Source organism: Mesoplodon mirus (genome assembly GCF_964341445.2).
Source record: "Mesoplodon mirus genome assembly, chromosome: 7".
NCBI lineage: Eukaryota > Metazoa > Chordata > Mammalia > Artiodactyla > Ziphiidae > Mesoplodon > Mesoplodon mirus.
The window spans coordinates 26,274,945-26,301,063 of NC_138983.1; the positions used below are offsets into that span (position 1 = coordinate 26,274,945).

At 35.8% G+C, this 26,119-nt stretch overlaps 1 protein-coding gene across 1 annotated transcript in view; it reads left to right on the plus strand.

The window, feature by feature from the left end:
* The window catches only part of CSTF3 (cleavage stimulation factor subunit 3), a 72,087-nt gene that overhangs the window by 41,553 nt on the left and 4,415 nt on the right, over positions 1 to 26,119 (plus strand). Inside the window, exons 4-17 of the mRNA XM_082627289.1 lie at positions 7,416 to 7,448; positions 8,177 to 8,274; positions 9,445 to 9,511; positions 9,596 to 9,630; positions 9,715 to 9,841; positions 11,777 to 11,854; positions 12,646 to 12,808; positions 14,677 to 14,786; positions 15,408 to 15,524; positions 15,787 to 15,861; positions 17,259 to 17,402; positions 18,041 to 18,143; positions 21,189 to 21,258; positions 23,949 to 24,144. Of these exons, the coding sequence (XP_082483415.1) occupies positions 7,416 to 7,448; positions 8,177 to 8,274; positions 9,445 to 9,511; positions 9,596 to 9,630; positions 9,715 to 9,841; positions 11,777 to 11,854; positions 12,646 to 12,808; positions 14,677 to 14,786; positions 15,408 to 15,524; positions 15,787 to 15,861; positions 17,259 to 17,402; positions 18,041 to 18,143; positions 21,189 to 21,258; positions 23,949 to 24,144 (1,416 nt within the window). The remainder of the gene's footprint in view (positions 1 to 7,415; positions 7,449 to 8,176; positions 8,275 to 9,444; positions 9,512 to 9,595; positions 9,631 to 9,714; positions 9,842 to 11,776; positions 11,855 to 12,645; positions 12,809 to 14,676; positions 14,787 to 15,407; positions 15,525 to 15,786; positions 15,862 to 17,258; positions 17,403 to 18,040; positions 18,144 to 21,188; positions 21,259 to 23,948; positions 24,145 to 26,119) is intronic.

The following is a 26,119-nucleotide window of genomic DNA, read 5'->3' on the forward strand; positions in this document are numbered from 1 at the left end:
AAACCAATACCTTATCTCCTAACTGTAAACAGTTTCTGCCTGAATTATTTATGGTCATCGCAAATGTAATAAAAAGTAAACTTTATTATACAGCAACTACTATAACATTTTCCATTTTCGTTCCCATGAAAAAATTACTCTATTGTTTTTCACTCTATATTACTGTTTTGCTCTCCCTGTTCTCCCTCTCCCAAGCCCAGGACACTGTTATCCCACTTAAGGATGATAGCAACTGCCTCTTAGCTATTCTCTCAGCTAGTGGCTGCTTGCCTCATTCCATGGCACTGAAAGCCACCTCTGTCTTCTTTCCTACCTTTACCCCCTCAAACCGCCCCCGCCCACGCACAGATGAGCCATAGTTTCTGTACTTTCCTTATTGTGTGATAGCCAATTTTTGTGTATCAGATTTAAACTCTGCTTGGCTTTTTAGGCCCCCTGTAATGGACCTCCACCACAATTAGCCAACCTATTTTCCTAACACCTATTCTTTCTTGTGTGAATGTTTTCACTATTCTACAGAAACTCGTGTTATTTCACGGATTTACAGAAACTTTTTCTCATTAATGGCCAGGATTCCATCTGAACAATAAAACTTTTCCTTGGTAACTCTAATTTGCATGGAACACCTATTCCTCTGGATTTTATAAGACATGGCACAAGTAGAAAATAATTTAAATTTAGTCCTGTGTTCTTTCCAATAATTTTATGATTCTAACTAGATTATAAGCTCTTTAATAGAGTTCAGGTCCATATTCCCATATCTACTTGGTAAATCCTAAACATGCTACAAATACTTTTTAGTTGGTTCAGAAAAGTGGAAGATTAATTAATACCTAATTTGGTTAGTACAAAGAATCAAAATGAACATAAATTTAATCCAAAACTGAAGGTAATCATATTTTTGCTTAGCACATTTTAATGTCAATCATACTGAGACTATAAGTGGTCTATACTTTACACTTATATTTAACAAATGTTATTTCTGTGCACATTTTAAGTACCTTGAGGAACTGGAAATTTATGGGAGAACAACGTGGTTTTGGCCAATCTGTTAAATGTAAATCCGTGTATGTGTATGTAGGCATACATTTGTAACTACATTTAATAGGAAAATTATGGAAATAGTACAGTATATTATAGGAAAAATTAGGAAACACAGGTAAGCAAACATTTTAAACTACCTAGTTTATTTATCTGACTCCCTCACTAAAATATAACTCCATGAACTATAAAACTTAGTTTAATCCACCACTGTATCTCTAGAGATAGAAAAGAGCCTGCCACATAGGCACACAATTATTTGTTGAATAAAAATGAATTTACTGGCAGATAACTCCTTTCCTGATATCCTTACTTTAAAATTGGGACTGTGTGGAAAGGAAAATGGTCTGCAGCTTCTCTGGCAACTTAAAAATCTGTTGTTTGATCTTAGAGTTCATTCCTCAATGTTTCCCAAGTTCGTTAAATCTGCTTACATTTTGTAATTTTCTAAGACATTATTTCCAAGGCATAGCGGATTGAAAACAGAAAAGAGTAGTGAAAAAGAGTAAATTAATGGAAGATGGGGTTTGTATTTAGGATTCCATTTGCTTTCAGGTTTCAGGATTGGAGCTGAGCTTTTTGGATAATAAGAGAAGCAGAATCAGGCAGCTTCTGCAGCTCAAACTTAATTTAAATTGGTTGTCCTAAATTCCACGAAAGCGCATGTGCTGTGCTTTAGAGTAGAAAAGATGTAGGGGACAAATTAAGAATGTGGGTTTATGATTAATTCAGTTATTCATCACATTTGTCCTAAGCAACTGCCATGTTAACTCACTTGAGATGGGGCCTAGCTCTGCCTCTGCTGTGTGGACCAGTAGTGTCTTAAAACACAAGTATGGACTTGCCCCAAATGGTTATTATATGAAAACCTAAACAAAATATATAGAGACTTACTTTTTCTTTAGATTGGTTTGCTAATTTACTTTCCTCTCTAGAGTCATCTTGCCAGTTGGGTTCACTTGTCAAATGTGTTTTTGAACCATTCAAAATAAATTATACAGTTGCTTATTAATTATTCTTATACTTGATAATTTAAAAAATAACATTAAAAAGTTCTGATGTTATGGGATTTGGTGGGGTGTTTTTCCCCAAGCTATATCATAAAAAAAAATGAATTTGAGGAAATCAGCCAAAATGCTGTTGACATATAGAGGTTTATTTCTCTGATAAGAAAAATGCTAGCTTTATAGACATTTATACTGACATTTTATAAATTGTTCAATGAAATATTAAAATATGTTCTTAACATCAGTTATGAAAATCTTATTTTTGAGCAGTGAAATATTGTGGCTTCTTTAGATCTTCATATAAAAATGTTCCAGGTAAAAGGTATAGCTAATCTAAACTGTGTTATAAATGAACATTACCACAGTTAAATGAAGGATTTTTTAGACTTTTCTGACGTTTACTTTTAAAAATTAAATAATCTACTGTAAACGATCATTAGTTCCAATAACTGCCCAGAGGATAGTTTTAGTTTCAAAAGACAATGTTTAGTTAATGCCTGGGAAGTAATTGTGGAAGTTAACAAACAACTAGAAATAGGAAGTGTTCAAAAGTTAGGAACAGATCTGTGTTTGTTCAGTGTTATACTTGTTTTCACTCTCCCCCAAATAACCACTCATTTGAATTTAATTAAATTTAAAGTTTAATTAATCTTGCTAGAATTCCAACTATCTTCCCCCTTTATAAAATGAAAATTTAAGAAGTTGACAATTTTATTTTTTATTTTTTCCTATTTTTTTGGCCTGGCCACGTGGCTGGTGGGACCCTAGTTCCCTGACCAAGGATCAAACCCAGTGAGAACAAGGGGTCCTAACCACTGGACTGCCAGGGAATTCCCAGCTGACAATTTTTTTAAATTTAGTCCTTTTTCTCCACCACAACTTTTCATATTTTGGTAAAATTCAAATGATTAGTCAAAAAAGTAATATTGCAGTTGTATGGCAAATTTTGATGATGAATAGATATATCGAAGGATAAATATTAAAATTATCCTAAATTTTTTCTTGGAATGATTTTTTTAATTACAAAAATAATATACCGTGTTATTAGAAGCTTTGGAAAAAACAATTATTCCATCACACTAACATAAATTTTTCATTTTTTGGTATATTTCCAACCACTTAAAAACTTTTTCGCATTAGGATAACTTAGGATTCCTGTTTAAAAAAACCAGAAATCTACATTTTTAACAATCACCTGAGATGATTGTTTGCAAGTTAGAGAACAAAAGACTAAAGATAATTTTTTGTTTGTTTGTTTTTGGCCACACCATGCGCCCTGAGGGATCTTAGTTCCCTGACCAGGGATGGAACCCACGCCCCCTGCAGTGGAAGCGGAGTCCTAATGACTGGACCACCAGGGAATTCCCTAAAGATAATTTTTTAAGACCCCTGTTATTTAAACTTACATGACATTGCTTTTAATGTAATAGATAAGATGTGAGCAAGTTCTAGTAATCTTTGCAAAATTGTGTGTGTGTGTGTATATATATATATATATATATATAATGGGCTTTAAATAAAGGCATTTATTTTTATTTTTATTGAAGTATAGTTGCTTACAATGTTATATAAGTTACAGGTGTACAATATAGTGATTCACAATTTTTAAGATTATACTCCATTTATAATTATTATAAAATATTGGCTATATTCCCCATGTTGTAACTATATCCTTGTAGCTTATTTTGTACCTAATAGTTTGTACCTCTTAATCCCCTACCCCTATATTGCCCCTCCCCCTCTTCCCTCTCCTCACTGGTAACCACTAGTTTGTTCTCTATATCTGTGAGTCTGCTTCTTTTTTGTTATATTCACTGGTTTGTTGTATTTTTTAGATTCCGCATGTAAGTGATATCATACAGTATTTGTCTTTCTCTGTCTTATTTCACTTAGTATAATGCCCTCCAATTCCATCCATGTTGCTGTAAATGGCAAAATTTTGTTCCTTTTCATGACTGAATGGTATTCCATTGTATATATTTACCACATCTTCTTTATCCATTCTGTTGATGGACACTTAGGTTGCATACATATCTTGGCAATTATAAATAATGCTGCTATGAACATTGGGGTGCATGTATATTTTCAAATTAGTGTTTTTAGTTTTCTCCAGGAGTGGAATTTCTGAGTCATATGATGATTCTATTTTTAGTTTTTTGAGAAAACTCCATACTGTTTTCTACAGCGGTTACACAAGTTTACATTCCCACCAACAGTGTTATTTTTAACACTTATTATTTTTAACCATTTACATTTTCTTTTCTGGGAATTGCCTATTCATATTCTTTACCAATTTTCCCAAAGAATAGTTTCAGTTTTCCTGGCCAATTGTAAGAACTGTATATAATCTGTCATCTACACTTGGGAATCTGGTGACTTGAATTTGTCTTACTTCACTCCTACTCTCAACTCAACTATTTACTGAGCCAAGCACCTGGATGCAAGGAAACCTCAGATTCTATTGCAGTCTCGAAGAACAGGGCTGGTGGAGCACCTAGGACAAGGAATAAGAAACTGACTCAGAAATACTTGGCACCCTTCCACTGTCTTTCTGCCCCAGAGGACTGTTGACATCAGCCTGGCCTCCAGGAAACCAAAAAGGAGCCGAACTGGCAGGCTGAGTCCTCCCTACTCTTGAGCAAAGATTTCTCTCTGTTTTTTTGTCAGAAGACTACCAACAGCCAACTTGCTGTTTAAACCTGCTACACAGCTCTCGTGGTAGAGAAGGGTCAACTACAACACTGGGACTGCCAAGTCTGAGCTCAGGGGATAGATGGAAGAAATAACTGCATATCTAAGGAGCCAGCAACAAGAAAGGAATATAAACAAGCTGTTGGGACAGGCCCCCAACAAAATAGAGCTGCTGGAGGAGAGAGACAATAACTTGAACAAAATAATAGGAGCAGTGAGATTGAAAGTGCAGTATTTAAAAAAATAAAACAAAAAAACCTCTGGTGCCAAAAGCCATTATTTTTGAACCAACTACAGCAATAGGTCAACTGGAGGAAAATGATAACATGGAGACTTAAATTTGTGGTCTGGAGAATCTAGTGGAAGAAGTATTTTTAAACTTAGAGCCAAAAGGCAAAGGAAGGGTAAAAACAGATTTTGAGGATAGAAGAAGTAGACCTAATGTGTATAATAGGAGTTCAATAAGGAAAAAAAGGAACAGATTGAAGAGAGGCAATAATTTAAAAAAGAGGAAAAAGTCTTGAGCTGAAAGACATTACTAGCTTCAAAGGGCATGCTGAGTCCTTGGCAGAATTCATGGTAATAATAATAAATGTCAATTACTAAGTTCTCACTCTGCTGGGAAGTGTTCTAAGGGCTTTACATTTATTAACTCGTTGAGTCCTTACAACAGCCCTACAAAATAGGTACTACTATCCCCCCTAATTCAGAAGAGGAAAAATGGTTAAGTGTATAGTCAAAAAGTGAACCCAAGAGATTTGACTCCAGAGCCTTGACTAAACTGCCTCAAAGAGCAGAGACCTATATTTAAGCAAATCCTGTTACAGTTTATGAACTCTGAAGATCAAGGGTGAAATCTTACAAGTTCCAGAGAGAAAGAGCGAGTAATCAGCAGAAGAAAAAGAGCCTTTCACCAGAGTTCTGATCTGCCTCACCTTAAGCCAGAAAGCAGTCGGAAAATTTATCTATACTACTGATTGAAAAGGACCACAAGCCAAGGTTTCTCTAACCAGTCAAATTATTCACCTATCAAGCTGATACAAAGATTTGCTGATATATCACAATTGAATATCTAACCCCACCTACCATATGATGAAAATACTCAAAGAAAGGGAATTCTAATAGTATTTATTTAACCCTTGTCTTCGCACATGCCACTCCTTCTGCCTGGAATAACTCCTCCCTTTCTTTACCAGTCTAACAACTCTGTTTTTAATTAAAATAGAATTGATTTACAATATTGTGTTAGTTTCAAGCATACAGCAAAGTGTGTGTGTGTGTGTGTGTGTGTATACATATATACATTTCACATTATTTTCCATAATAGGTTATTACAAGATATTGAATATAGTTCCCTGTGCTATACAGTAAATCCTTATTGCTTATCTATTTTATGTATAGTAATTTGTATCTGTTAATCCCATACTCCTGATTTATCCCTCTCCCCTTCCCTTTCCCCTTTGGTAATTATAAGTCTGTTTTCTATGTCTCTGAGTCTGTTTCTGTTTTGTATATAGATTCATTTGTATTATTTTTTAGATTCCACATATAAGTGATATATAATATCTGTCTTTCTCTGACTTACTTCACTTAGTATATTCTCTAAGTTCATCCATGTTGCTGCAAATGGCAATATCTCATTCTTTTTTATGACTGAGTAATATACCATTGTATATATATATATACCACATCTTCTTAAGCCATTTGTTTCTTGATAGACACTTGGGTTGCTTCTGTGTCTTGACTATTGTAAATAGTGCTGCTGTGAACATTAAGGTGCATGTACCTTTTCAAATTAGAGTTTTCGTCTTTTCCAGATACATGCTCAGGAGTGGGATTGCTGGATCATATGGTAGCTCTTATTTTTAATTTTTAAGGGAACCTCCATACTGTTCTCCATAGTGGCTGCACCAATTTACATTCCCACCAACAGTGTAGGAGGGTTCCCTTTTCTCCACATCGTCTCCAGCATTTATTGTTTGTAGACTTTTTGATGATAGCCATTCTGACCTCACACCTCATTCTTCACATCTTCACTTCTTCCAGGAAATCTTTTGCAACCCCATAAGTCTGAGTTTTATGCTCCTCCTAAATGCTCCCATAGCACCCTGTAGTTCCCCCATCTTGACACTTGTTTTCTCTGTAATATTGTAAGCTGTATGAGGACGTAGGCAGACTATGCATGTTTTGTTCACTGTGGTAGCCCCAGTGCCTAGCACAGTGCCTGGAGTATAGTAGATTGAGTGATTAAAATTTATGTGTAGTCAAAATTCACAAATCTTTTTTGCTACCCTACTCAGATTGTTCTAGTAGTAGCTATTCAGGGAAAATAAAGCTTTAAGTTTGTCTTCATTAGATACTTAAAGCCCTATTCAAGTATGCCTTGTTTATATTTCTTTATTCATCTTGTGACTGTTCTATAAAATTTTAAATTCACAAAAGTTCAACATAAATGGGCTTATAAAAATTTTTCCATATAGAATTAATTTATATAAGGCATATTTACAATGCATATTATCCATATTGGGTTCAAACTTCTATTTGTTATTTTCAAAAGGCAGAATTAAATAAGAAAGTGTAGAAATGAATTTACACGCTTAATCAAACACTCAGAGATAGTGATAGTACTCTAAAAAGAATGGTGTTAATTCTATATTTTTCTCTGTTTCTCTGCAGATTAAAGCTAAAAATTATGACAAGGTCGAAAAGGTGAGTCCTCTTAAATATTTTGAATGTATGCTGAAGTTTAATTTAGGACTTAACATACATAAGACAAATACAGTAAAATGTTAACAATTGTTGAATCTAGCTAGTGATTATATAGGAGTTCATTGTATTTATTCAGCCCTTTTGTATGCTTTAAAATCTTCATAATAAAATCTTGGGGGACTTCCCTGGTGGCACTGTGGTTAAGAATCCTCCTGCCAATGAAGGGAACACGTGTTCGAGCTCTGGTCCGGGAAGATCCCACATGCTGCGGAGCACCTAATCCTGTGTGCCACAACTACTGAGCCTGCGCTCTACAGCCCGTGAGCCACAACTACTGAAGCCTGTGTGCCTAGAGCCTGTGCTCTGCAACAAGAGAAGCTACCGCAATGAGAAGCCCACGCATGGCAACGAAGAGTAGCCCCGCTCACTGCAACTAGAGAAAGCCTGCACGCAGCAACGAAGACCCAACACAAAAATAAATAAATTAAATAAATAAATTTTAAAAAATAAAATAAAATTTTGGAAAAGAAAATACTTAGACTCTGCTGACCAAAATTATGAGAATGATTTTGATTATCTAAAAATAGAGGGAGTTGTTATTTGACATCTATTTGTAAGAGGATAAATTCATGAAAGGAGCTGAATTTGTTTCTTTAATGTTTCATTTTAACTATGTACATGTGAAATTTATTTAACTGGATTCTGATAATATTTTATTGTATTTACAGCTATTTCAGAGATGCCTTATGAAGGTTTTGCACATTGACTTATGGAAGTGTTATCTTTCATATGTCCGAGAAACCAAGGGTAAACTACCAAGTTACAAGTAAGTTAAATCAGGAGCTTAAGAATGCAGGTCATCCCCAGGCACACAGTCAATCCCATAGAAACTCACACTTCTTAACTCCAGAGGGTGAAGAAACTTAAGGATTTGAAAAGTCGGGATTCTCTGAGAAGTCAGTAAACCATGGAAAAAAATGCTTCAAAGAAAGCCACTGGCATTAGATTTATTCTGGAGAATTGAATCATCCAAGCCCCTCTTCTATATTGAAACACTGTACATTTGCAACTCCAAAGCACTTTGTTGACAGGCTTATTGACAAACTTAATAAAAAGCATCTTATTACTTGTCATGGCACCACTCCTGGCAGATTACATTGTAATATGATACTTAAGTATTCCAAGGCATCTTTGACAATGGTATTGTTGTATAGTTGACCTCCTCACTAGGACTTACCCCCACCTATCTATCTTTGTTGAATCTAAATAATGGACCTTCTCAAATGCTGTTTTTGTATATAACAAATAGGCAGATTATTTCTTTAACCAGAATTCTACCTTTGTTTTTTTTTTTCTTCATTATTGTTTATTGTCTTACACTGAAGAAGTTCTTTCTCCCTAAATTTTATGTCAGAGCTAATAGATCTTCAGACATAACTTACCTTCTTAATCAAAGAACCAGATATTTCCATATTTGAGTCTTCTACATGTAAGATTAGGCAATTTAAAGGCTATAAAGAGGGGACTTCCCTGGCGGTCCAGTGGTTAAGACTTTGCCTTCCGATGCCAGGGATGTGGGTTTGATCCCTGGTTGGGGAGCTAAGATCCCACATGCGTGGCCAAAAAACCAAAACATAAAACAGAAGCAATATTGTAACAAATTCAATAAGGACTTTAAAAATGGTCCACATCAAAAAAAAAGTTTAAAAATTAATAAATGATATAAAGATAAATAAAACATGGCCTCTATCTTTGATAAGCTTACAAATAGTAGGTAAAAGAAACAAAGTACATAAATTAATGACATTGACAAGCTAAACACAAAAGAGCTTAGTCTTTATATTTTGTTTATATATTTGCAAAGATGTCTTTACATTTTGTTTGTATAAGCAGTTTAAATGCTGTTCTGACCATATGATCAGAAATCATGATTATGTTTTAGCTGTAGATACATTTTAATAACATGCAATTTTTCTAAAAAACATGTTTATTTCAGAGAAAAAATGGCTCAAGCATATGACTTTGCACTGGATAAAATTGGAATGGAAATTATGTCTTATCAGGTAGAGTTAAATTTTTTTTAATACATACATTAAAAAAATTTGAAACTACTAAGAAAGATTCTAACATTTTATTTTATTTCTTAGATTTGGGTGGATTACATCAATTTCTTAAAAGGCGTGTAAGTATTTTTATAGTTTTATTTTCTGTGTGAACAGTTGATTTAGCTATAATATAATTGATGGCATTTCTTATCCAATGCCAGGGAAGCTGTTGGATCTTATGCAGAAAATCAGAGAATAACAGCTGTTCGAAGAGTTTATCAACGAGGTTGTGTTAATCCCATGATCAACATTGAACAACTGTGGAGAGACTATAACAAGTATGAAGAGGTAAATTAGGCCACAGTAACTTATTATTATGACCAAGCCATTTAAATTTTTATGCACTGTGGATTTGTGGAGGCTAGCCTTTCTAATATCAGGTTCCTGGATATCAGTGCTGCATACGTTTGTTTTCATATTGATTGTAATGAAAGAACCATTCCTAATGTTTTGAGAGTCTCATTTTACTGTTGAGTTATTTTTGAGAATACTCTGGGAGAATTATAATTCTTACCAAACCATTTTTAATCAGTGCTAAACCATATCCATACAGTCATACACACACACGTTGCCACTGATCTCTTATGAAACAGTTCCTTTTTAGAACTGCTTTTCTAGTAGTAACGATGAGTTGCAATGCCCCTCTTTCACCTAGTTACAGTGGTGTGATTATTGCCTTGTAATTGTGAGATGTAGGGCTGTGGTCCAAGATCTTTGTCTCATAAGCAAATGATTTAACAAACTGAACTAATAAGCCCATTATGTAAACATACATGCCAAGTAAGCTCTATCTTTAAAAGGAAGTTCCTCACATATCCACTGTGACTTGGAAGAACTATGTAGGGTATTGAAACTGTTCCCTCATAGGCATGAGCAGTGGTTCTCAAACATTTTGGTCTTGGGATTTTAAAAAGTATTAAAGACTGCAAAGAACTTTTAATTTTAATGTGGCTTTTACCTATGAATATTTAGCATATTGGAATTAAAACTGAGAAAGTTTCAAGATATTTATTAATTCATTTAAAGTTTGCAGTAGTAGACTCCTTATATTTTAACATAAATAGTATTAAAACAAACTGTATTTTCCAAAATAAGAAAAAATTCGGTGAGAAGAGTGGCATTATTTCATATTTTTGCAAATCTCTTTGGTATTTAGCTTAATAGAAGACAGTTAGATTTTCATATCTGCTTCTAAATTCTATCTGCTATGCTGTTGAATGTCACGTAGCTTCTGAAAAACTCCACTGTATGTTTGTGAGAGAGGCAAATCATGTCTTAGTATTGTTTTGATCTCATGGATCCTCTGAAAGGGTCTTGGGGAACAGGAATCTTTGGACTACTCTTTGAGAACTACTAGGCATGAATGATAATGTTTATGTCTCCTTGCTACCTCTGCATTTATTTATTTTTTATTTTTTAAAATTTATTTTATTTATATATTTATTTTTGGCTGCGCTGGTCTCCATTGCTGCGCACGGGCTTTCTCTGGTTGCAGTGAGCGGGGGCTACTCTTCGTTGTGATGCGCAGGCTCCTCTTGTTGCATAGCACGGACACCAGGCGCACGGGCCTCAGTAGTTGTGGCACGCGGGCTCAGTAGTTGTGGTGCACGGGCTTAGTTGCTCTGCAGCATGTGAGATCTTCCCAGACCAGGGCTCGAACCCATGTGCCCTGCATTGGCAGGTGGATGGATTCTTACGACTGCGCCACCAGGGAAGTCCTGTATATCATTTTTTTTTTTTTTTGCGGTACGTGGGCCTCTCACTGTTGTGGCCTCTCCCATTGCGGAGCACAGGCTCCGGACGCGCAGGCTCAGCGGCCATGGCTCACGGGCCCAGCCGCTCCGCGGCATGTGGGATCTTCCCAGACCGGGGCATGAACCCGTGTCCCCTGCATCGGCAGGCGGACTCTCAACCACTGCGCCACCAGGGAAGCCCTATCATTCTTTATTAGTAGAATTTTATGTGAAATAATTGGTCCTTTCCAAATCATTTCCTATCTTTAGAAATTCCTGACATATGGAAATTTACTGCCATCTCATAACAAATAGGCAGATCCTCCTTCCTCCCTTAAGCATATAATGTGATCAAACCTTTATTTTACTAACCAAAAAACCTCTTAAACACTTTAAAGTAATTTAGCAAATGAATATTCTATATTATGCTAACTTTAAAATATACTTAATTTTCAAATAATATGCATTTTTCTTTTTTTTTTTTCCTTAGGGTATCAATATTCATTTAGCTAAAAAAATGATTGAAGATCGGAGTAGGGATTACATGAATGCTAGGCGGGTAGCAAAGGTATGGAATTCTATCAGGACACTTACTATAGTGATTGTTGTGAGTATGTTATTTACACAGGCGCTTTCCCTATCTGGTATTACTCTTAATATTTTCAATCATTAGCAGTCTTAACTAATGACAATTAATTATGTTGTCTGAGCAGATGATTATTTGAAGCAAAATACCTCTTTACAGACATGTTAAAGGACAAAATAGAATAAATCCAGTTTGGAAGAAATTATTTTTTAAAATATAGAAACAGAGGTCATAGAGACAAAGTTCTACCTAGAATTGATCAAGTAGTTATTATCCATCCCTCCTGTCCGCTCATACATATCCGAATACTGTAATAATCTGTGGTCTAATGACATAGCTCTCAGGGACCGAGTTTTGTCTTGCGTACATAACTTTCCATTCGTTGACACTGTTAGAAGTTAGGGAAAATAGCCTAGACTATGAACTATTGAAATTTTTAAAGACAGATCATTTCTCTGGTGGCAGTAACAGTGCCACCAGATCATCAGTCATGTTGATCTGTCAGCTCCTCTGTCTTGAAGATTGACTTCCTAGATCACCTGCAGAGAGGGCCCAGGGCTGTTCTGTTCACCCAGTTCTGGGAACCTCTTTTTGGGTAGGTAATCTTCTGTTATCTTTATTCCTGCTCTTAAATAGTTTTTAGGTTATATTAACAAAGTAGTATTTGGAAAAACTAGGCGTTTTGAACAAAGTATTCCAAACAGATCAACTCCATATCATACATCTGAGTTGTTCCTCAGCTTACCACAGAATTCTAAATACTTGTTGTCTAGGAATATGAGACAGTAATGAAAGGTTTGGACCGCAATGCTCCCTCAGTGCCTCCTCAGAATACTCCTCAAGAAGCTCAGCAGGTAGATATGTGGAAGAAATACATACAGTGGGAAAAAAGCAACCCTCTTCGTACAGAAGATCAGACTCTTATAACTAAAAGAGGTAACAAGACTAACCCTTCTGGGACTCCATTTATGTATATGTTAGGCCACTTGATATTATCTCATAGGTTACCGAGGCTGTTTTTTACTCCCAGTATTTTTTTCTCTTATGTTCTTCAGATTCAGTAATTTCTATAGATCTGTCTCCATGTTCACTGACCTTTGCTTTATCATATCCAATATGCTGGTGAGCCCATCTAGTGAATTCTTCATTTCAAATATTCTACTTTTCAGTTGTATAAATTTCCATTCTAGAAATTTTTATGTGTTTTATAGTTTTCCTTTTTCTGTTAAGATTCCATGGCTATCACCATCTTTTTCTTTATATCCTTGAACATTTTTATAACAATAGTTATAAAATCCTTGTCTGCTAATTCCAACATCTGAGCCATTGTGGTGTTGCTTTCTTTTCCTCTTGACTGTGGGTCACATTTTTTGTTTTGTCACAAGTCTAGACATTTAAAAAAATTTTTTTGGACATTGTACAGATGTGTAACTGATACATAGTAAAGACTAGATTCTGTTATCTTCCTCTGAAGAATGTTGGGTTTTCTTTTAGCAGGGAGTTAAATTACTGGCAGGTCTCCTGGACCTTGTGGAGGCTTGGTTTTACACTGTTATGATGAGTCTCTGTTAGTGGCCTTTATCTCACAGTAAATCTCTTAGTCCTGGGATATAGTCTTTACTCCCAAGATATAATGGAAAGTTCAAGGTGTTTACTCAGACTCTCTTAACTTGATGGGATTCAGATTCCAGACTTGGTCTCCATTACAGTGGGCAGCTGATGAGATATCTATCCAGCTCTTTCAGCTTTGCTTTCTGCTCAGGCTGTTTGTATTCTTTCCTGTGTATGTCTGTCTTAGAGTCAGTTGAAGATTTGAGGGCATTAGGCCCAGATTTTCAGCCTCCACCTTCTGTGGCTCTCTTTTGGGGGATCTTCCCCCCTTAATTTCCAGCTGTTCTTGTAACCCAGAACTCCATGTTACTTACCTCAAGCCAGTAAGACTTCAGCATTTGGCTTGAGTTCTAGCTATCCCAGAACTATACACATAGGGGTTTGCACCTGAGGGGAAAAGCCATATTAAATATATATCTCACCTAGTATGATTCCAATTTTTTAAGGGCTCAGTCCTCTCCAGTTTCTTTCTCTTTTGGTCATTCTCTAGTGCCTTTAAACAGTTGCTTTTTGTATTTTTCAGTTTATGATTTTCTTTTCCCAGGAGAGTTAGTCTGATACAGACTACTCTGGCACTGTCAGAACTAGAATTTGGAACTTAAAAAAAAAAATCCCTCAGTCTTGCCTTGCTCTCTCAGCTGGAGGCCTTTGCAAGTACTGTTTCCTTTGCCTACACCATTTTTGTATCTACTCCTGTCCTTCCTGCCTCTGCTTACTCTCTCATCTGACCAGATTCTATCCCTTCTTCAGGTTTCGCTTAGATGTCAGTTCCTTAGTGAAACTTTCTTGAGTCTCTAAACTATGTTAAGTCCTGCTGCTGTAAGTTTCAAGAGTACAATCTACTTTCCTCATCATAACACTTATTACTTACCATAACTGCATTCTTAATATCGATCTTCCCACTATACTGCAGACTTCTTGAGTATAGGAAGTCTTATTCACTGATATATTCACAGTGTCTTTCCTGTTCCCTAGCATATAGTTGGTACTCAATAAATATTAATTTAATAAATGATGAATGGATGGGGTTTGGGTGGATGATAATGCCAGAAATCACTAAAGTTTTTTTATTTCCAATTATCATTCATTACTGAGGGCCCTGTCTTAGCCTAAAAATTGAGTTGTGACGCTTGTATTTATAGTTTTGTAAATAATATTTATTCTAATTGAATGTTGCAAATGTCTTCCCTTAGTTATGTTTGCTTATGAACAGTGCCTGCTTGTGCTGGGCCATCACCCTGATATTTGGTATGAAGCTGCCCAGTATCTTGAGCAGTCCAGTAAACTGTTAGCAGAGAAAGGGGTGAGTATTTATTTGTTTCCCCCTTTTGCTCTTTTCATGGTTTTGATATAGCAATAATTTGCTAAAAGTATAGCACTGAATTTTGGTAATGAAGTGTAGGTATTGAAAATTTTAATCTTATGTCACTATGAATCTTAGTGACCCTCTTATATGATTAGACTACCTTAGTCAGAATTTAAATATAGTGGCTCTTCTTTAATGTATTAAAGTGATGAATCATTTAGAGTACTTCTATGATTCTTCTTTATGTTAAAGTAATGGAAAAAGTCTTTGGAATTTTCTTTTTTAATATTTATTTACTTATTTATTTATTTGGTTGCACCGGGTCTTAGTTACAGCACATGGGCTTCTTAATTGCAGCAGGAGGGTTCCTTAGTTGTGGCATGCGAACTCTTAGTTGTGACATGCATGTGGGATCTAGTTCCCTGACCAGGGATTGAACCTGGGCCCCCTGAATTGGGAGCGCAGAGTCTTATCCACTGTACCACCAGGGAAGTCCCTGGGATTTCTTAAGAATCCAGAAATGCATGTGTCCATAGGTATATACATATGAGTGTGTGTTTTATTCTCTTTCAGCGTTATTGAAATTATTGTAAGTGGGCTTTCTTTTTTCTCTCCTAGGATATGAATAATGCCAAATTATTTAGTGATGAAGCTGCTAATATATATGAAAGAGCCATAAGCACTTTATTAAAGAAGAATATGCTTCTTTATTTTGCATATGCAGATTATGAAGAGGTGAGTTAAAATATTTAGAACTTTCTTGTAATTGGATTTTTTACTGCAGCACTGAATTTTTTTTCTGGCTGCTGCTTTGCCAGGCATATTGCTTTTGGAAGACAGAGGTAATGCAGAATGAACAGTTATTAGTCCTTAGCTCATTATATATTTATGCTCAAAGCAGGTGCCTTTGTGGGGTGCAGCCTCTGGATTCCTCAGAGCTCAAATGCTGCTTGTTTATGAATATATATTTATATCCACTTCTTCTCTACCACCTTAGAGTCGCATGAAGTATGAGAAAGTTCACAGTATATATAACAGACTTCTGGCAATTGAGGATATTGACCCCACCTTGGTAAGTAAATTTACAAGTCTCTTTCTCACTTTTGCAGTCTGCTTTAATTTTAAAAAAATTTAATTTACATAAAGTAAAATTCACTGTTTTTGTTGAATTGTTAGTTCTATGAATCTTGACCAATAACATAGAGTTATGGGACAACCATCACAATTAAAATACAAAACACTTCAATCACCCCACAGAAATTCCCTCATGTGACCCCCTTGTCATCACCCCTTCCCTGTCTCCCAGCCCGACAATTGCAGATCTGCTGTCTGCTCGTTTCTTCTGTTGTTGTTTGTAAATGCAGCGCTATGAACCAGCCACAGTGGGGCTTTCTCTAACACCTTCCTTGTGAGCATGGCTTGAATACCACATAATTGTTGCTTAATAAATATTTCTTTTTAAATAAATGGAGGCAGGAGAAACCAGCATTCTGGGAAGCAGTTGGACAAGAACTCACTTTATCCTGAATTCTACTCTGTAATTATGGTTTTCAAAGCCCTGAATTTCTGCAGAAGTGCAGCAGAGCCCTTTCGGTGGGAGGGGAAGGGGAGGGGCCAATGCGTGGGGCTCTAGACCCTCTGCCTCAAGTCAACTACAGCTATACTCCTTTTTTTGTTTGTTTATCATGGGATTCCACTGCTCCAATTGCTTGCATTTAGTCATCATTTTAAAATTCATTTAGCAAACTGATCTGTGCTATGCACTGTGCTATATTCCAGCAGTATAATGACACATAAGTAAAATTCCTTTCCTCAAGGAACTCATAGTTCATTCATCCATCTATTCATCTGTCTAAACTGGGCAATGTAGTTTGACATCATCAAAACTGAGCAAATCAGGGCCCTACTCATAGTCACCCTATGTACAGTCCAGAGATGTTTTTTCATTGAACAAATATTGCATACTCATCATGTGTTGGGCCCTCTGTAGGTGCTAAGTATAAAATGACTCAAATAGTTTATCAATAAAGTTACATTATGTGGTCTTTAGGAAATAGAGTAGTGGACTTTTAAAGTAATAAATCAAGAAATACTAGCGTTTTCTAGTATTTTCACTTTTATTCCTTCCTTAAGATTTAATTTGCATGTTCTGGAATTAGATAATTGTGATGATTGCAAAACCTTGTGAATATACTAAAAACCGTTAAATTATACATTTAAAGGGTGAATTTTGTGCTATGTGAATGATATCTCAATTAAAATATTAATTTGCACATGTCTTTAATACCAGAAAAAATTTACTTGTGGATTTAAATAGTACACTATCTGTAGTCTTTTATTTCTCAAGTATTCAAAATTGCTTCCTTGTACAGCAAAACGTGTTAGTACTGAAGTAAGGTAACCTGTATTGGATGTTACACGGTTCACATTTTGCCTAGTCTGTAGAAAACAAATACTTTTTTTGTGTAGGTATATATCCAATATATGAAATTTGCAAGAAGAGCAGAAGGTATTAAATCTGGAAGAATGATATTTAAAAAAGCAAGAGAAGACACCAGAACCCGCCACCATGTCTATGTTACTGCAGCACTCATGGAGTATTACTGTAGTAAGGTAAGTCCTCAAATAAAATATAAAGATAAAATAATTTCCTTCATATGAGATAAATTAATTAAAAGAAAGGCAGTCGTAATTTCTGTCATTAAGTTTTATTATTTATTTATTTATTTATATTATTTATATCTATCTGGTTTTTTGGCCGCATTGGGTCTTCTTTGCTACGCGTGGGCTTTCTCCAGCTGCAGCGAGTGGGGACTACTCTGCCTGTTAGTTTATACCTTATTAAACTCCATATTTCTGAATCTGAATCCCCTTGAATGGTTTTTAGCTCTGTAATTTTTACTTAACATAATTTTAATCTCCATTTTTTTTTTTTTTTTTTTTTTTGCGGTATGTGGGCCTCTCATTTTTGTGGCCTCTCCCGTTGTGGAGCACAGGCTCTGGACGCGCAGGGTCAACAACCATGGCTCACGGGCCCAGCCGCTCCACGGCATGTGGGATCTTCCCGGACCGGGGCACGAACCCGTGTCCCCTGCATCAGCAGGTGGACTCTCAACCACTGCGCCACCAAGGAAGCCCTAATCTCCATTTTAATTCTTAATATACCTTGTCATATTTAGATGTTATAGTTTTAATATTCTTTATCTTGTCTGACACTGCATGGAAATCAGTACTTTCCTCTCTACTTCTAGGACAAATCTGTTGCCTTTAAGATTTTTGAGCTGGGGCTAAAGAAATATGGAGACATTCCAGAATATGTCCTGGCCTATATTGACTATCTTTCTCACCTCAATGGTAAGTAGATTCTAGATATGTAATGGTTACTTAATATTAAACCATCAATGTCATTCTCTGAAATTATGTTGCTGGGTTTTTTTTCTTTCTCAAATGTATTATATTCTGTCATCACACCAGAACCAGGCACTTGATAGGCACTCAAATATTTGTGGCCTGTCAACTATGAATTTATACTTATTGTATAATGGTTGATGCCTTTTGATTCTGCAGAATGGTCTTTAATTTAGCATCAAAGTCCCAACAGTAATAGGGTAAAGCCACAAATCTCTAGCCACGAAAACTCAAAGATGCCCAAGTAGTAAACTGCTTTGAGGCTACTGGGGAAGATATTTCAAAGGAAACATTATGTTTATAAGCATCTTTATTTTCCTATTTTGTTGTAATAGTAATGACCATCTTTTATTGAGTTCCTACCTTATACCAGGCACTAGGCTAGAGGATCTGCATATATATGTAGGTATCTTATTTAGTCTAGTTAACCACAGTCCAGGATATGTAATTTCTTGACTAAAAATGATCTGGTTTAAAAACTGATTTAAGAAAGAAATATGAAATTGTGTGCCATGTAAATAATTAGATGTAAATTAGATATCACAGGTAAATATTAGTGATTTTAATGATATTTTAGAAAAATATAGCATTCTGTATACCTAAATAGTAGAAAAGAATAAAACTTAAACATGATTTTATATTTCAGCTTAGTGATTCTACTTTCTGGAAAAGTACTTAACTCCAAAAAGTGAGACAGTGGAGCATTTAAGATTTTTGAGCTGGGGCTAAAGAAAATTTTCATATAATTTTCTTGTATGAAATGAATGTTCTTTACCAGTTTTATATTGTTTTGCTTGATTTTTTAGAATAGTTACTAGGATGTACAATATTTTACTCTAAAGTTGAGAATGAACTCTGATGTCAGCATTATTATCTTCTAAAATCAGTGTCTTAGTTTGTTTATTCATCAACCCATCATTTATTCAGTAGTTTTGGTTAGTAAGGTCTGGAAATACAAGAATAGGACTCCATTGTTACCCTCAGAATATTCTCCTGGGGAAATCAGATGTGTAAACATAATTGCATCATCATTTGATTCTTAATTGTGGCATAAATTCTGGGGTTAGGTTTATAATGGTGTTTCAGATTTCTCATCTGCAGAATGGTTATAATAAGAGTACCTTTCATTGGACTGTTGAGATAATTAAATGAACTTTTGCATGTATTTGACTTATATATGGAATGTGATAAGCATACAATAAATGTTAACTATTTAAGGTGATGGTGGCAATCATGAAAAACATGTGCTAAATTCTATAATAGAGCCCTGAATGAAGTACTTTGGAAGCACAGAGAGGAGAGTGTAATCTAAGTTCCAGAGCTGTGCTATGCAATTATGGTAGCCACTAGACTACTAAGTTTTGAGCCCTTGAATTGTGGCTAGGCCAAAATGAGATGTGGTGTAAGTTAAAATACATACTGACTTCAAAGAGATAGTAGAAAAGAAATGTAAAATATCTTAATAATTTTTCATATTGATTACATGTTGAAATGATAATTTAGATATATTAGGTTAAATAAAATATATTAAAATTAATTTCACCTGTTTTTATTCTTTTATTTTTATTTTTGTTTTTTGTTTGTTTTTATTCTTTTAAATGTGGCTAGCAGCAAATTTAAATTATTGGATAGTGTTGTTCTAGAGGGTGAGAGAAGGCAGCATGAGATGGGTCTTGAAGGATAAGCAATCGTTTTCCTAAAGATACAGGAAAATGCATTCTTCCAGGAGAACACAGCATGTAATAAGCAGTGGAAGGTTAAGTGGAATGGCAAAAAGTGTGTCTGGAGCAAAGCTTGGAATAAAGCTAAAAGAATAAAATGCAAGATTTACTTATTTCTTTAAGTACAGTATGTTAAGTTGAAGATGAAAGCCATGAATATGGTGCCATCTTCTTTGGTTCAATACATGTAACCTCTTGGTTTGACTTTGCATATTATGGACATAAAACTGAATAACTGCCCTGCGGCAGTAAAAAACAACTACTCTGTTGGATTTTTTTTTAACAGTTTTATTGAGGCATAATTTATATGCCATAAATGCACCCATTTAAAATATGCAGTTGAAAGAGTGTTAGTAAATTTACTACTAGATTCTTAAATTTTAATAGATCCCTTAGAGCTTAGCAGGAAGTGTCATTTTCCACTTCCAGCTACAGACCTCCCGAGACTCTTAAATTTTAATCCACCTCTGGTGACCATTCTTTTTTTTTTTTTTTTTAATGTTATTTATTTATTTATTTATTTTGCGGTACGTGGGCCTCTCACTGTTGTGGCCTCTCCCGTTGCGGAGCACAGGCTCCAGACGCGCAGGCTCAGCGGCCATGGCTCACGGGCCCAGCCGCTCCACGGCATGTGGGATCTTCCTGGACCGGGGCACAAACCTGTGTCCCCTGCATCGGCAGGCGGACTCTTAACGACTGCGCCACCAGGGAAGCCCCCTCTGGTGACCATTCTTATTCATTTTCCACTTGCATATTTATCTACCAATCTAGATATGGTACCTATATAAGGATTTAAAGTAGTTAAATATAGAGTAGTCCTGGTGCGGTGCTGCAAAATAAGAAAATCAAATATCTAAATTTGAGCTTGTCATCCTCCACATTCAGTGTACTTTAAAAATATCAATAATTTGATGCTTATAATGTCAACAGGTATGTAATTTTCATTACTTAAAAAAAATGAGATACCCAATTCAGATATCACACTGTTATAAATTGTTTGACATTACAACTACACTATACTATAGAAGGAGGGCTAAACTAGAGGTAAAAAGACCTGGCTTCTAGTTATGGCTCTATTACTCAGTAACTGTGAGCCACATCAACTCACTTCATCTTTTTGAACCTCAAGCTTCCTCATCTATAAATATTGGGTGTGATAATAGTTAGATCTCTCTGCATAGGATTTTTGTGAGGATTAAATGAGATAATGCATTGTTGAATTATAAAACTGAATTTTTAAAAATATTTAAAATCTTCTTTAATATCCTAGAGGACAATAATACTCGAGTTTTGTTTGAACGAGTTTTAACATCTGGAAGTCTTCCACCTGAGAAGTCTGGGTAAGCCATTTTGAAAACTTACTGGTCGGGTTCTAATATTTGAATTGTGGTCTATGGGATGAACATTTGCTTGTTGTGAGTATACGTTCCAGGAGAAATTTCCCTTCTCTCTTGAAGCTTAATTTACAAATGCCTGCCTTGCCATATTTTCATACCTGTTTAAGATATGTTAAAAAAAATTTTTGCATACTGACTAGGATTATTTTGAGAGATGCCTTAGCAATTTATTATTAAATATTTTAATATACCTTGCTATATATCCCTAGATATTTATATGAACAAACTAGAGAAGAGTTCTGAAATTTTTACTTCTTACTCGAGAGCAAAGACTCTGACAAAATGAAAATTTGTTTGACAAATTATATCCCTGATTTATGGTTTTGACTCTGTCGGTTTTACAGGAGGAACAACATGGTATAGTGGTACAGTGAAAGTAGTAAGGCTTTGGAGTCTTGGGTTCAAATTCCAGCTCAGGCAACTACACCTTGGGCAGATTTCCTCACCTTGCCAATCCTTACGTTCTTGTCAAGTAGCAGTAATGTCTACCAGTATGGGAATTTTGTGATAGTCCTCCACCTAGTATATAATAGGAACTCAGTGCATTACTTTAGTACAAAGGTGCTTACTGACATTTATTTATTTAACATCTTTTTTGGAGTATAATTGCTTTACAATGGTGTGTTAGTTTCTGCTTTATAGCAAAGTGAATCAGCTATACATATATCCCCATATCTCCTCCCTCTTGCGTCTCCCTCCCACCCTCCCTATCCCACCCCTCTAGGTGGTCACAAAGCACCGAGCTGATATCCCTGTGCTATGCAGCTGTTTCCCACTAGTTATCTATTTTACATTTGGTAGTGTATATATATCCATGCCACTCTCTCGCTTCGTTCCAGCTTACCCTTCCCCGTCCCCACGTCCTCAAGTCCATTCTCTATGTCTGCGTCTTTATTCCTATCCTGCCCCTAGGTTCATCAGAACCTGTTTTGTTTTTTTTTTAGATTCCACATATATGTGTTAGCGTACGGTATTTGTTTTTCTCTTTCTGACTACTTCACTCTGTATGACAGACTCTAGGTCCATCCACCTCACTATAGATAACTCAATTTCATTTCTTTTTATGGCTGAGTAATATTCCATTGTATATATGTGCCACAACTTCTTTATCCATTCATCTGTCGATGGACACTTAGGTTGCTTCCATGTCCTGGCTATTGTAAACAGAGCTGCAATGAACATTTTGGTACATGACTCTTTTTGAATTATGGTTTTCTCAGGGTATATGCCCAGTAGTGGGATTGCTGGGTCATATAATAGTTCTAATTTTAGTTTTTTAAGGAACCTCCATACTGTTCTCCATAGTGGCTGTATCAATTTATATTCCCACCAACAGTGCAGGAGGGTTCCCTTTTCTCCACACCGTCTCCAGCATTTATTGTTTGTAGATTTTTTGATGATGGCCATTCTGACTGGTGTGAGGTGATACCTCATTGTAGATTTTTTTTTAAAACAGAGTTATATGAAACAAAATTTCACAGTGTGAATAGCCTTTCTTTTTTTCTTAAAAGATTTTTTTTAATTAATTTATTTCATTTATTTATTTTCGGCTGTTTTGGGTCTTTGTTGCTGCGTGTGGGCTTTCTCTAGTTGTGCGTACTCTTCGTTGCGATGCGCAGGCTTCTCACTACGGTGGCCTTTCTTGTTGCAGAGCACGGGCTCTAGGCGTGCAGGCTTCAGTAGTTGAAGCACGCAGGCTCAGTAGTTGTGGCGCATGGGCCTAGTTGCTGCACGGCATGTGGAATCTTCCTGGATCAGGGCTCAAACCTGTGTCCCCTGCATTGGCAGGCAGATTCTTAACCACTGCGCCACCAGGGAAGCCCTCACTGTAGTTTTGACTTGCATTTTTCTAATGATTAGTGATGTCGAGCATCCTTTCATGTCTTTGTTGGCAATCTGTATATCTTCTTTGGAGAAATGTCTATTTAGGTCTTCTGCCCATTTTTGGACTGGGTTGTTTGTTTTTTTGATATTGAGCTGCATGAGCCTTACTGACATTTAAGTAGAGTCTTAGAGAATTAATTTTGGCTGTTAGAAAAGTGGTGAGGCACAAATTTGTCCCCAATGATCCGTATTAATGGGAAAAAATAGAGAGCATGTTAGATTTCGAAATATATTTTTATTCATATGTTGCCCCAAGAATGTATTCTACATTTTAATTCATGCCACTACAAAATGGTGAAGCCACATCATTCAGGAGAAACTGGAAACCTGTCTAGGTTCCTTTTTCAACTCTTCCACCTAGAGTTTACTCTCTCTAGTGTAAATGTCTCTCTTATTGGCCACAAAGGATAGGAAGGTATGCTAAATAAGTAAAAACTCAAAAAAAAAAAAAGCCTTAAATATGAAAGTATTTAGGGTGAAGGGTTATGATGACTGTAATTTACTTTCAAATACTTAAGCAAAAACAAGATGAAGCAAATATGGCAAAGTATTAATAATGATTAAATCTAGGTTATGGTATATAGGTACTCATTATACTACACTATTTTTCTGAAGTTTGGAAATCTTTATAATAAAAAAAAGAGAGATTTGTATAATTTTTTTTAAAAAGGGAGGAAGGGAACTTAAAGATTTTTTGTAAGCCTCAAACCCAGAATAGTAAAGTATTGATTATATTTATTTTCTTACAGAGAAATCTGGGCCCGATTTTTAGCTTTTGAAAGTAATATTGGTGATCTAGCTAGTATACTCAAAGTGGAGAAAAGACGGTTTACAGCATTCAAAGAAGAGTATGAAGGCAAAGAAACAGCTTTACTGGTAGATAGATACAAGTTCATGGATTTATATCCTTGCTCTGCAAGTGAACTAAAAGCGCTTGGGTATAAGGTATGTACTTGGGCTCAAGATGTGTGTAGTGTCTTTACTTTCCTATTGTTTCAGAATAGTTCATGGATAAACTTCACTCTAAAGTAAATTCTGAAATAGAAATTAATCTAGCTTTAGAAGAGATTTGCAGAATACAAAAAAGTTCAGGGATTTTCCTTGGGTTTGTGAAATATTGAGTATCAACAGTACTGAACAAAATGAGAATTAAAATGAGATTTAACAAACTTTCTTTCCTGGAAATTGTTAATGCCTTATATCTTATGTCTTGTGGGCAGATGGAGGAGGTGGGTGAAGGAAGAAAAACAAAAGAAAATCTGAATTTCACTTAGGTTAGTTTTTCTCTAATAGCTCTTAAGACTGATGTGTGTGTTTTGACAGGAGATCATATATAGTAATTCCTGCTATATATTTTGTAGATATAATGAAGAAACATTATAGCTTATTAAATCCATAAAGTTCCTTGAAGGATTTGTATCTTTAAAACAGGGCTCCTTCAGTGGGGCCCTTTAGGAAATTAGCTTATCTAGGAATGGAACTCTTCTGTTTGGACTACTGAGTCATAAGGAAACAAATATGGAAACTGAACTCATTCAGGCCAAGGGGAAAGATTAATGTTTACACACTCCTAGAAATAGCCCTTGCTGAGAAAACCATTGTCCTATCATTTCTTGATTTTTCTGGGTCATGTGAACAAAGACCAAGATGGGAAATCCAAAGGGAATCTATATCCACAAGAGTCCTAGATTGGTCCCCTTAAGCCAACCAGCATTAGGATGTTCCTCACCATCATTCTGTATTTCCTCACTGCCCTCTTTTAGCCTGGGTCTCACTGGCTAAACCAGATTAAAATAAACTTCAGACCTCTTCATTAATGGAAGCTCCAGTTGTGTGCCAGCCCCGTGTTCCTATTCTGAACTAAGGGGTTACTGCTCAGGGATCAGCAGGTTCTGCTTCTGGTTTAACTACTTCTTAATGAAAAGCCAAAGACATTTTAAGACTATTATGTGGAATTTTTAGGCTATTTCAACTTTGCCAAGATGAAAATGGAAATTAGGGAAGTTAATGAAAAGATCTTACTAAGTAGAACTACTTCTTGAATATGAATTTTCCATCTTGTATTTGTTTCTGTTCTTTTATTTGGAAAGGATTATTATGCTTTTGTGTGTCACACATAAGTGAGAGAGGGAAAGAAAAAAAAGTAATTCCCAGTAGGCATACTCATTTAGATTTGCCACCAAATGCATATGAGCAAATTTTGAAAATATGAAATTCTCTTATATCCCTTGATGGTGGCAAAAGAGGCTCCTTTGGTTTTAGACAGATTGACACTGGTTACCTGTAGCAGAGGAACTTCTCTGGGATAGGGCCTCTTTAATAGGTAGCATGTTGCTCCCTTTGACATATCTCAGAGGGTTGCTCTCAGCCCTGGCAGGCATTGCTGGGACACTGAAAAGAAGACTGGATGGGTGTGAGGTCAGAGAGGCCTGTGCTCTCAAATCCTCTCTCTCCTTCTTAGCCATCTAACACTGGAGACAGCAGAACCTCTTTTGAGTGCCGGCCCCTTCTGTAAAATGGACGTGTTACTATTTGCCTCCTCAGAGAGGGAATAAATGGCAAAAACTGACAAACAGTGGTTGCCCAACAAACATTCCTTCTCCCCTATAACAGTATTTTGGGAGTAATTTTTCATTTCATTAGCAAAATCTTATGAACTAATGTAAGTGATGATAAGCTTTATGTTAGGTTTCATGAAACAGCACCTTACTTAATCCAGCTTCTTCACTTAGAGAACCTGGTAGATGATGTTCAATTTTAGTGGAAGGGAGATATCAGGAAAATATCTAAGACCGCAGATTTTCTTCCAAATTACCCCACCTCTACCTGGTATGTACTACCTACAAAAGCTTGTATCTATCCTACGAGTGTCCCACCTGGCGACACTGAGTCTAATGATTCTTAACACTGGTCTTTACAG